General features: G+C 34.9%; 1 protein-coding gene across 1 annotated transcript; it reads left to right on the top strand.

The window, feature by feature from the left end:
- The first annotated feature begins 3,038 nt into the window (after positions 1-3,038).
- On the top strand, positions 3,039-5,035 carry LOC149415515 (helix-loop-helix protein 15-like). The gene is made up of 2 exons (XM_089642230.1): positions 3,039-3,226; positions 4,795-5,035. Exons 1-2 carry the CDS (start codon positions 3,039-3,041, stop codon positions 5,033-5,035), a joined length of 429 nt encoding a protein of 142 aa, XP_089498356.1.
- Positions 5,036-13,864: the final 8,829 nt, after the last annotated feature.

The following is a 13,864-nucleotide window of genomic DNA, read 5'->3' as shown; positions in this document are numbered from 1 at the left end:
GATAAACGAGAGTGTCATGAAATCAACCAAGTTCCAAATGGAAAGAACGTCTAGGTTTTTCTATTTCTAAAGCATTTTCGATTTGAAGACATTTTTAAATTCTAGTCGGAAAATTGCAAGTTCGAATCCCGTCGCAGTTTTTATTTTTTTTCACCTAATATATATAAAGTTGATTGTGTGTTTATGGTTTTGATTTGTATACAAATATAGTATCTTGCAAAGGCTTTAGCCTTGTTTAGTAATGTGATCTGAAAAGCCACGTTCCTCTTCCCCATCTCCTTCCCTCCCCACTATCTTCAGCCTCCGAACATACCCCAATTGGGTATGCCATAGTATCACCGGCTCCACACGGAGATAACGAACTGATATGAAATATTGATTACAAATCTGATCAAATTATTCGTTTTCCCTTTAAATTTTTTTGATAAATTTCGTAACAAACTATCAGTAAAGCATGAATATGTTATGAGGAAGTCAGAACACGTGTTCTTCAAAATAATAATATTTTCCCATCTCATAAATATTATTTATTCGAACAAGGCCAACTGTTCAGATATATTCTGAATGACTAATATTTTATTAGAAAATGGTCATGCAATCACTTTTTTTACAGTATCTCGGGGGACTCATTAAAACTAAACAGTGGATGGCATAGTACACATTAGTTTTCCTTGGTGCAATTGTTAAATTCTAAAATTCTTCAAGGCGTGTGAATCACTTGGGATTTTGTTACCATATTATTATTAGAAATCCACGCTCTTAGCTCTGGTAGTGTGATCGCGCATTTTAGAGGTCAAGTTAAACTATAAATCAGGGGTGCTCAAACGGTCGATCGCGATCGACCGGTCGATCGCGAGTGCTTTTTGAGTCGATCTCGACAAAAATTTCCCATTTTTCATGCCTTCTTTTTTTATTATTTATTTATAGCTTGTAGCGGACTGAGTTACTGAACGGAGTGTTCTGGAACATTGCAGATAATATCACATATACATCTCATAGCCACAGCATCTGACACAAAATTCTGGTATTTTATATCTGAAGATAAATATCCGAATCTAAGGCAAATCGCCCTTCAGTTGACGGCAATTTTTGGGTCAACTTACTTGTGCGAGTCTGCATTTTTTGAAATGAAGATAACTATGTCAAAATATCGCAATCGACTAACTGACGAACATATGTCATCGTGCTTGCGATTAGCACTCGGTAATTACGTACCATCGTATGAAAAGTATGCTGAGGACATGCAGTGCCAAGCTTCAACATCCAAAGTCATTATTTAGTTAAGTTTAGAAACTAGAACTCGTTTGTTTTTTGTAAGAACCAATAAACTTGCAATCTTGAATAAATATAAGTTTTTTTATTGACTTTTTAGTGCGGACCTCCACCTACCTTGACTAAAAAAAAATACATATTGCGAACTAATTTCTGTCGTTCCTCCAAATTCTATGTGGATTCGTGGCCATGCATTTGTGCAACGTCCCTATATATACACTTATACCTGCGCCACGATACACCCTACCTACATTGACGACAATCTTGCATCACACATACTTGCAGCCTCTCAGAGTCGATCGATCGGAATCTAATAATATTGAGGTAGATCGCCAGCAGTTCAAGTTTGAGCACCCCTGCTATAAATAGTTAGTTTTCCCTAGAAAGTTTACCGCAGATTACAATTTACTTATGTACATATCATATTGATAAGAAATAATAACAACCTAGTGGTGTATCCTGAAATAATAATGATATATAAAATGAGATAAAAAGAATTTGGCATTCTCAGACTATAAAAATATTACCATTCGTTATTTTGGCTACTGGCATTATACCTAGCTTTCTCATTAAAAATTTAGGCGTATTAGATCTATCAAAAAATGTACATATAAAAATGCAAAAATCAGTCATTTTAAATACATGTAGGATAGTGAATTTTTTTTTTAAATATTTATGTTGAGGGATCAGTAGGATTTATAGGCCCTGTTAGGAGTTCTACCGAGCCGAACCCTCTGATATGAAAATATCTGGAGTCGGTGAAATTATTTTCCCATTTGAACTCTGGTGAGTTGACGTGTTGTTCTTGTATTGTTTTGTATTTATTTTGCTTATATAATGCACTTGCATAGTGTTGATTAACTATGTGATCATTTGTGGAAAAGTGTGTGGAAGGGTTTAGTTTTTCCTATGGGGAAAATTTAACCCGGACATAATTATTAATCACGGCATCGAAATATTGTACTTCACGACAAATATATATATACATATATAGGAATGCATCGAAGGTTTTGGTATCTATGTTTGTTTACTTTATGGTACAAACAGAAAATTTGTTTGGTTACGAGGTTCATACCCACTTCACTGAAATCAAGTACCCACTTCGGTTATTCCTACCTTTAATACATTTGTGTTTTACCTACGCTTTAGAGATAAAATTTATATTTAGCTAAGTGGGTATTTCTAAAATAACCTATTTACAATGTCGGGTATTTTTGTTGAAACGATACCATTTCAATTCGTGTATAAATATATGGATTCTTTTGGAATCAACATCATTCATTGAACAGTCCGGTAACAACTCTTCGAAATTAAATATTGTTGGTGTTGTTAACCAACAAACATTTTGAAATAAAATCGTTTTGCTGAAGTTTAATATAAAAATTAATAAGAAACGTGTTACTTTGTGAACATTACCTTATTAAATAATCATCATTGCGTTGTGCTATAAAAGTTCTTGAATTTCCACCAAACTACGAAATGGTATTTTGTTTCTACTGAGGTTTGAAATTTTTTTTCATAGACACATCAAGTACAAATCAGTTGGATATCTCTCATCTAACTTGCATAGGATAGAGTGTACCCCAAGATCCTGATTTATTACCTACCTTAAAATTTATTGTGGTGTTTCCACTGGCATCTAAGAAGAAAAATTATCGCAGCGTTGTATTGTCTATCCGAAAAGAACAAATCATAGCAAGTCCCGTAATCTTTAAATCTTCCCAGCTAGTGCTTTGTTGTTCTTGCTTCTTCTTCCACTCCTCAACATGGAGAGAGCCATGGTCCAGGCAGTGACTCGGTACATCGCAGGAAGGAATGCAGTGAGGACTGTGTATTGGAGGAGGTCCCTCAATGCTCAAGGAGGATTTCTGAAAACCAACAAGATCTGCCATTTCGGAAAGGAACCAGGACCACCAGTACCAGATAGTGAAGTTTATGAGAAAATTCGAAGCCGGTATTCGTAGTAATAGAAAAGTGTTAAAATGCTTGTGTTTTCGTTGTGAACTGTTGTGTGTATTCCAAATGTATTAAGATTCCTTAGTTTTAGATGTCTTCATATGTTAGAAAATACCTTTTGACATTAAATTATGTTTAATTTTATAATATTTTCTTATATAATTCACACAAAAACTTAGAAAACATTTCAAATTGTTTCCAACTTTTAAAATTATTGATGGAATTATGGACAGACCTGATTTATTGAGTCTAATCACCTTCAACATACCAACTAGAATAACTCGATCTAAAATTATTTTTAATTGCAGTCATATATATAGTCGCTTGTGCATAGATTGAATGCAGTTGGCAACACTTTTGCAGAAATCGTAGATGTGTTCAACTGCACGGAATATAGTTACAAGAAGGCTATAATAACATATCTCAGTAATAATTACAATTAAGGTTGGCATAATACTTTTCTTCTGCATGTGTTCTTTATAATTTTCAAAGAAAATTAAACTTTTGATTACTGTTCCACTGAATAATTATGATAATGTTTTTAAAACCCCATATGAACGTTAATTTTAAATAAAAATAAATATATATTACGTTATCTTAAATAGTATGTACGTTTAGACTCCAGTTTTTAATGATAAATAAATAAATATATAGATATTAATTACACGTACTTGGTTTGTTTTATTATTTATATGATAGATTTTTTTAATGTTCTACAAGCACTGTTTTGCGTTCTATTAGTGGAAAACGTTCCTACGAGATATAAGTTGATACCTAACAGCGGCTCTAATTGTAGATCTTTATGGTTCCATGAAGTCATAATACCTGGCTAATTTTTATAATACCATTTTTGCAGTCCTTTGAAGTCAGTAGGTACTACCTATAAGATTCATAATCTAATAATAAGATCACCATCTTATTTTCATATTGTTTTGGTATTTCTATATAGTATTTGATTTTAGTTAATTGTCGCTTAACAACGTAAGATTCTTAAAGGCAGTGTCATTGGTTGGCAGATTTCTGTAGCATTTAGAATTTTCTGCAAGGATTTGCACACGACTCACTACTGTTTACACATTTTTTTAAAAGTTTTTTTTTTTAATTTTTGAAAATTATTTATTTTGAGATTTTTTGATTTCATACCGACGCGTGTGGGGATAACCTTTCTGTTAACTGTAAAAACCTAGGTACGTATGACGTCACTCGTACCCCGCCAGAAATCAACTTAAACTTAAACTCCTTCCAAGACGAGTTGAAGTCCCGTTTGTGCGAACACAACAGTTAATTAATTCTGACTTAGAAAATTAATTTATGAAAAACTTAAAATATTTAACTATTAAAAAAATATTAAAAACTTATTATGAAGCCAGTCCAAATTTGCCACAACAAGGACTACCACTAGATACATACTCGAAAGGTCCTTCAATCAGTATAGTTGATTAACAGCGAAAACTAATTTTCAATGATCAATTGTTTCGCGTATAACAACACTAGTACCTGGTATTTTCTCGTAACGTACAGGGTTCCCTTTGTGCAAATAATAAGTAATTTCTAATTTTGTTTCAGGAATACCGACGCCGGCGCTCTGTCGCGCGAGGAGCGTCGCCGCCGCCGTCGCGCCACGCAGAAGTACCGCACTGCGCACGCATGTCGGGAGCGGGTGCGCGTGGAAGCCTTCAACGCAGCCTTCTGCGAGCTGCGCAGGCTTCTTCCCACGCTTCCGCCGGACAAGAAACTCTCCAAGATAGAGATTCTCAGGCTCGCAATCTGCTATATAGCCTATCTGAACCATGTGCTTGATGCTTAACTTTACTGATATTTTAAATAGTAATCTAGTAAATAATATAATGTGGCAATCATAGAATAAAAAAATAACACAATAGATGTCTGAAAAGTATGATGTTTCTGTGCTTAAATTTCATATGGCGATACACGACATCAGACAAGTGTGAGAGAGATGGAGCGTGTGCTAAATGGGCTAGAACCAAAAGGTACTAAATCAATGGCGAAATTGATTTCCATTCAAATTTATATGAAAGTCTTTTCTGGAGATCATTTTTATTCTATGGTGGATATACAGACGTAATGCAGGTATGCTGAGTCTGTTCTACACATATTTCAATGGAACATACTATTATTAGGTGTTATCATCGTTGTTCCTCTCCGTGCCGATGCACCCCTATTTTTGATGACAACTTTAAGGCGATGCACTACGCAGTAATGCAAAATCATGTGTTTTTGGTTTGAAAATTTGGTCGCCTAGAAATGTTTCAGATGCTTTAATTAAATACTGCGAGTAGAATACATCTTGATCTTTGAAATAATCGAGTCTTTTTATAAGCCCTGAAAAAAATAATGTATAAGGCCTATGAAAACTGCTTTAGTTCAAAATATCCTACTAACAAACCCGTTTTCGGTTATGATTTTATTGTATAATGTGGCAAATGAAGTTATTTATAAAATGATCGGAAAAAAACTTATATTTATGCATGAACATCCACAAAATAAAATAAAAGGCACTTTTTGGCCATGTTTTTTTCTTATGTAAATCAAAACAGGCGGATGGTGTTAAGCGGGAATTAAAACCTTATGGCCATCTATAATATACATACATAATGGGTGTTATTGATAACGGTTCGATTTAAAATATTACACGACGTAGTGCATCGCCTTAAACTTTTTTTTTACATTATCCCCCACACAGGAGGCACTGGGGAAAATAATTTCTCTCATTGTCCATGTCATCTATTTTTATGGAAAGGAAGGAGAGCAAGTTCTGAGAAGGTAAAGGGTGCAAGGGTTGGGTAAGAATCTAGGGATCGAGGTCGAGAGACCAGCTGGGGAGGTAAAAAGGTCTCCCCAAACCAGCCTCTCCCGATCTGGCACGCCGCCTAGCTGGTGGGCAGCCGCATCCTGAACACACCTCATCCGATGTACCCGGGCACCCCTGCTAAGTCACCAAACGTAGCGAACTACTTGGGATGACCTATGACAGAGATGTTGGTTATCCAATAAATAGTTCCCAGGGCGACGGTACCCAAACCCGCCTCAGTATTCTGAATCCCTAGTTTTCGATCACTCCAACTATCCCTTTATACAACTTCCCATGTCCCAATTCTATGAGCAATATTTCCCAATATTGGAATCAAAATAACCCACTCTTTTGGGGCCAGCTTGTCCAAACCAATTTTATACCTGTTCCCATGGCATAATGGACTTTTAAATACATAATAATATCTATGAAAATAAACATAGCCTCATAGACATATGAATATTAGTAGAACTGCCCTAAGTGATTAAAAGCGTATTATTCCCCACTCCCCATACCGGTTCCATTGGAACCGGCTGGGCTCGCGTATGGCTTCCCGTGAATCTTGAGAATGTGACGTCATCATTCTTGTTCAAACTAGCGTCGAGCTATGGTCGAGGCATTTTATGAAATAACACGGCAAAATAGTGGCTTGTGATATGAAAACTTGTAAAAATAGATGTGAAAAAGAGAATAAACCCAATTGTCGTATTACATTCCATAATATGTAAGCATCATTTTAAGCTTATTCACGTCGTATAATATGAATCAGTTGTAGAAACATATACTATCACATCGAGCCAACATTGGTCGAATGTAGCGATTCTCAAGTGTGCGCATCGTTGTTACTGGGAAGTAAATTATGAACACTTATAAAAGTGTCTTAACTAAATACGTAAACAAAATATTCGACTCTGAAAATAGAAGAAATTTTTTTTGCCGAATTTGGACTTTGCAAATTTGTTCATAACGTAGCGAGTAATTTACGCTCCCATGTAAAAATGTCTATTCATTCAAAAGCAGATTTTACTTTTAAGAACTAAATGGTGATATTATAATGCGAGATGCCTATACTATACTGTCAGATTGATTTATTGACGAATCACAGTCAGCTTTATCCTCTTCGTTCTTCAACAGTTGATTTTACCCCTCACCTTTAATTTCTAGTCTATATATTCATATGTCTGTGCATAGCCTTCAATATGAAATTTGCAACAAATCAAATCTATTTTTCATCGTTAGCCATATTCAAAATTATTATAATACCATCATTTAAAAAATTATAAATTGGTATTCCGCAACGTAATGGAATTCATCGTAATTAATCATAAATTCAGTCGTTCTTTGTTTTGTGGGACGTATAAATCATTTAATTCGCGTGCGTTAAATATACGTGCTTCTAATGAGATTCGTTCGAAATAATATTCACTAGAAAGGGCCTCTCGATGCGATGCCGGTAAGTATATAATATTAGCTGGACATTAGCAGAAAACCTGTGTCATGACATTTCTCTAATTTAGGTTAAAGCACTTTATTCCAACCCGCAACGTTAACTCAAACGTCGAATAAAATATCAATAAATGAAATGATAATATAGGGTTTTCCAAAAAGAGGTGTTATTTTGAATAGTCTGCTATTTCGGTAGATGTTACTTTTGAGATGTCATATTTTGACATTAAACAAGTAAAAACTACGACATTAATAAAAATGGAACGATACACGCTTCGACAATGCATTGAAATTATTAAAATTCAATATTATTATTTATTAGAATTACATTGAAAAATCATCTTGAGTGATGACGCCCATTTCCACCTCGGTGGCTTCGTCAACAAGCAAAATTGTCGCATCTGAGGCCCGGAAAACCCAAGAATTATTGTCGAAAAGCCTCTCTATCCTCAACGTGTGACTGTTTGGTGCGGTTTATGGTCCGGCGGAGTCATTGGATCTTACTTTTTCGAAAATGAGGCGGGAGCAACAGTTACGGTGAATGGATTGCGCTATCGAGAGATGATTAATGATTTTTTATGGCCGGAATTGGATGGTATTGATCTGGACAATGTTTACTTCAAACAAAACGGCGCTACGTGCCACACAAGCAACAAAACCATTGATCTTTTACGTGAAAAGTTTCTTTGAATATTAAAATAACACCTCTTATTGGAAAACCCTTTGTAAAGATATATCAATTTAACAATGAAAAGATTATACGCCGTATAGATTGGTTATGGTTTGAGATTATCAAGTCCTCCGTGGTCGAGGGTTAAGGCTCTCGACTAGCAAGCCGGAGGTTGCGGGTTCAAATCCCGGATTAATTCGTGCTATTTATCAATTCATTAATTTCAAATAATATATAGTATATTTGCGGAACGTTCCATAGTGGAAGATACTCTCAGTATCGCACTGGTGTAAGACCTCCACACAGAATTAAAACGTTTCTTGAAATAGCTTTGAAATGGCAAGATCTGAATAGTCTGGTACTTCCCCACCTTCCTCTTCCCCATCTTCTTCCCCTCCTCACTACCTTCAGCCTCACAACATACCCCAATTGGGGATGCCATAGTCTCACTGGCTCCAGACGGTTTGGAGCAGTTGGGACAATTGTGAGGTTTCACATAATTTTTTTTATTTTATTACAAAAATCGTAATATAGATATCGTTTCTACATTCATAAAAACACACATTTCACAACAATCTACACATCTGCCCTGATGGACGACATAGTAACGCTGTCCGAAACGTTGGCTAAAGAAGGAGGAAGCGCAAGACGGCATAATACCCGAAAAATTTACGACAAGCCATATTGATTGTTTAATTTTTTTCATTTGTTCATTGAAAAAAAAAATTTAAAACGAACTTGAACCTTTAACACATCCACGTAGAAAAATGAGTAATGCTATTTTATTAAAATCCTGGTAAAAATTCGATGGCAGGCCATTTCCTTATAAAATATTAATGCATTCATAATATATCGGAACACGTGCTCATCCAGCTGCGTTTATGCTAATAAATATAATGACGAAATGCAAAAATATATACACATGTAAGTATGTATATTTTTTTAATTATTGTTTTAATTTTTTGCTACAGCAATCCCGATGAGTTACAAAACTCATTGTAGGACGAGAGGGACTTACATAAGTACAATTTTATATTGATATTTTGATATCAAAATTATAAGTTTCACATACAAAACAATACAAAAATAGACAAAGGGAGGTTAAGTAGAACATACAAGAAGAAACAAAAAAGGAAACAGACAGGAAATAAACACATAAGCATAAAACCAAGGCAGGAATTTACAAGAAGGTACTTACCCACTAATACATTGGTAAAAATAGATTATGCTAGATTACAAATACAGGGGATAGGAAAATAGACAGAAAGACACAAGGCAAAATACAACACCACAAGAATTACGTATTTTCGTTTTTCAATGTTTAAAAAAAATTAAAAACACGTGTTCCGACACCCCCATAACAGTCGAATTTTACTCATCGTTTGTAAGGAAACCTGTCAATTTATTCGTCTTAGGCCTGAAGTCCCGTTTTAAACTGGAATGCGAATAATTTTACCAGATTTTTTTATAAATTAGCAATATTTTTAGTTTTTTTTCTTTCCTGAAAGGATCGAAACTTTAGGGTTTTCAGAGATATTTGAAATGATTATTATTGTACAATAAAAAGATGTAAATTTGTTTTAGACCACTTTAATTTTAATTACACTCTATCTAATTATTCTCCTGACAAAGAAAGGGTGCTTCCGAAACCGGTAGAGTGTAATTAAAATTAAAGTGGTCTAAAACAAATTTATATCTTTTTACTGTAAATTATGACGAGCCACAATGTAAATGCTTATTACTAATATGAATATATTGTGTATATCCAAAAGACGGGTGAACACAGACAGTAATACCAATTTAAATATAAGACTATATTAATTTTGAGTATTGACTCTCAATTTTTTCGATTTGTAAAGTGTTACGCCAGCTTTGTTCATCTGTCGGGTTCCTTGTTGGCACCGCATGGGTTAATGTAGTCAGTTCTATGTCAATGTATCTTTAAAACTACCCGTATTGACCTAACGAAATAATCGATACATTTTCTGTTGGTTAATTTGAAATAGTCTCAAAATATAATTATGTAAACACGTTTTATATATGTTTTATATATTAATGTAAATAATACTCTTGTAAAATGTTTTGTTGATTTTTTATAAAACTCTTAATAAATATTTGTTTAAGTATGTCTATTCCTATTCATCTATAAAACATCCCACCTGCGTAGTGTACCTATACAGTTAAGTAGCCGAGTGGTCCAAAAAAATTTGTACATATTAAGTCCTCCATCATTGCACGAGCGATATTTTCCACTTTTAAACTTATATTTTCTAACAAAAAGCGAACTCTACACCTACGTACGCACTTGCCATTTGAGGAAGCTACCAGAGATGCGCAAAATGGGTACCCAAAACCATTTGAAATGCAAAATGGAAATGGGTCATAACTTTTCCATTTGAAAATGCAAAATGCAAAATGGTTTTTAGAAAAGCATTTCAAATGCAAAATGCAAAATACCTATTTTCAAAATGCATTGAAAATGCAAAATGGTTTCTCAGGTGAAACATATTAAAATAATTATAGAATTTTTAAACAATTTTGTCATTTAATAATGGACATCAATATAGAACAAACATATTAAATGATGGTAAATCCAAAAACACCACGACTACAGATTAAGTGAAACCACAAAAAATTTGCGCGGGACTAATGTTGCCAACGTAAAAACATAGAAACTGCTATTTAACATTTAATATTACAGCGTCATGGCCCCATGTTCAGTATTTGAATCAGTATTTTTTGTAATGGTATCACTCAATTGCCAGGGCTCCTACCAGGGAGCAACTTGACAAATGTAAATTATCTCTCATAGCGAGGTTGATAATTGGGGCTTATGAAAAAAAGATTAGTGGAGATAGTAAGAAGAATGTTGCAAAAAAACATTTAAAATGGAAAATGCATTGAGAAAAGCATTTAAAATGCAAAAGGCAAAATGGTTTTTAGAAAAGCATTTAAAATGCAAAATGGAAAATACCCATTTTGCATTTCCATTTGAAATGGATTTATTTGAAATAAAACACATCTCTACAAGCCAAAAATGTGTATATTCTTAGTATACCTTAAAACGAACAAACAGAACATAGAAACGTTCGATTTCAAGTACAAAACTGGTTTTTATTTATGTTGTAAATAATTTTACAAGAAAGCAAAAGAGTTAATCTAGTGAAAATGTCACAGATAATCTTAGCTGTAATACTGTATTTTTTAAAGTTTTTTCCTTTACGCGTTCATACATTTCTATTAAAAAAAAAATTTAGTAGTTTACATTTATATTTTTTTATCGAGTAATTTATTTTGTATTTGTATTCTACTCAAGCGAAACGATAGTAAAACCTTCAATTTATCTAAAGCATATTTTTTGGTATTCATAATGTACACCAATTCGTTATAACGATTAATCAAAATAGTGATTTGGCATTAAGCTACGCCTTAATCTAAAACATACGTTTTGCTAAAAACCAGAAACAATGTGTGACTTCCGCAGAAGAGTCCGATCTGCTCCCAATCGTCTGGAGCAAGTGAGACTATGGCATCCCCAGTTGGGGTATGTCGTGAAGATGAAGGCAGTGGGGAGGAGAAGGATATAAAAAGACGAAGGTGGGGGAGTGCCTGGCTATTCAGATCTGGTCAACAAAAATGGCTAAGGCCATTTCAAGCAATGTTTCAATTCTGAATGGTGATCTTACCAGGGAGATACTGAGAGTATACTTTACTCTGGAACGTGCCGCAAGTATACTATATATTATTTTTAAAGAATTAAATGTGAATTAACACAATTTCATCACATAAAATTTACTACTTATTGCCATTGGTGTCATCATAAAAGGTGTTTCAAAAGTCACCACTGTATCGGAAGATGCTCTCAATTTTGCAAATGGCGTAGTATGTCATCAAGACTTTTTTGTGAAATAAACAGAAGCAGAATACACGTTGACAAACTTAAAAAACAAAAATAAAAATAAATCCAGTGAAGACTTTTGCGTCACCGTGTACAATAAATTTCAGTTTTCACTACCACAGAGTACAGACCATAAAAAGTGATCCCGTTTTGCTAAATTCTCCACAAAAACATTAAGCTGGGTCCAGACATGTTCTTTTGTCCGTACCGTACCTCCGTTTCGTACCAGCGTCGCGATCCAAAAACTCTGGACGCATCATCTTTTGTCCGTACCGTACCTCCGTTTCGTATCCGCGTCGCGATCAAGAGCATCCATCTTCTTCTTCATATCGTCGACACCGCACTCCATTTCGAAAGACAGTTCCTCCCATGCATCTTGCTTTATATTTTTACTGTAATAATTCCTGTTTCCGGGATCCCACAGAACTTCCCTGGCCCTATATCCATCGATAAGCTTCACAATATTATTATTATGTTATCCCACTGCATTTTTCACGCTGATTCGGGTAGTGACAGAGAACACGACCAATGCACGCCGCGAACACGTCCAGACTGGCGCAGACCCGTACCGTATCGCCTTTGAACGGGTCGAAAAACCGACTTGCGATGGATCGGAGCGTACCTCTATCCGTATCAAGACGCCGTACCACCGTACCGTACCGAACGGGCGTCCAAACTAGCGTTCTTGATCGCGACGCTGATACGAAACGGAGGTACGGTACGGAGAAAAGAACATGTCTGGACCCAGCTTTATGATTTCTAAACAAGTACCTAGATGAAATTAACCCCAATTATAGTATAAACCTTTTGACTGAGCATAACCCGTTTAGAAAACGGAATAAATCGGTACTCGCTGCGAGTGTCGAACTCGATCATGGGCCAAGTTTTACACATCTCTAAGAATTTTCGGCAAATAATGGGAACCAATAATACATATAAAAAAATTTAAAAAATATATCTTGCACACCGGGACGTTTCTTTTGCGAAACCAGTTTCTTTCAAAGGTGATCTTGAAATGGTAATGGCCCGTTCCGACCTCATTTCTTCTACGTTATATGTTAGATCAGTTCTAGAAACGTCCGACAGACATGAAAGCCAATGTTGAATCAACATATTTTTTTGTTGTTCTATATAGAACCGTTCATAATAAACGAAATAAATCACAGAATAGATCCAGTGGGATTAGCTTTAATTGTTTCTGTGAGCATACCGATTAGGTAGTGGAAAAAAAATTAAACAAAATAAATACGAGTTTTAGTAATTCGTATTCGTGTGTGTAGTTGTCTGTTTAACTCAGCTTGCATACCAGTATAAATGAAAATATGGGCTGAGCAGGAAAAATCGGGACCTGGGGTGTGAGGCCTTTTACTGTTTGGAAAATGATTACAGTCGCTTCTGGCGGGGTGTGCAAACCCGCCCCGAGTACTTGCTTTGGAGATAGGGACACCTGAGCCAACCCGCCCCACTCTACCCTGCCTGTCTACACTTACCCCATCCCACCCTGTTTTAGCTACCCGTCTTCTTGACTGGTTCAAACCTACCCCGATTTTCCCTTTAGAAGTTTTTGTGTTTGTATATTGTAAGAAATCTTTATTTATTATATTAGTTATTGTTATTAACTTAATTTAATTTTTTTTAAAAGTATGAACCATCTGGATGGGCCTCTTTCGGGATGGTAGAAATTGAAGTAATTTTTACTATCCTAAAATATAAGAAAATGCAAAAAAAATGACATAGAACTGAGAAAGAAATGAGAAGAGAGAGAAAAATCAAAAATATAGCCGTAAAATTTGTTGTTATTTTGTAAAAG

Source organism: Hesperophylax consimilis, chromosome 18 (assembly GCF_061612785.1).
Source record: "Hesperophylax consimilis isolate HC1 chromosome 18, BYU_Hcon_1.0, whole genome shotgun sequence".
NCBI classification, from domain to species: Eukaryota; Metazoa; Arthropoda; class Insecta; order Trichoptera; family Limnephilidae; genus Hesperophylax; species Hesperophylax consimilis.
Note: the sequence above shows the minus strand (reverse complement) of the source record. Positions and strands in the feature narration are given on the sequence as shown.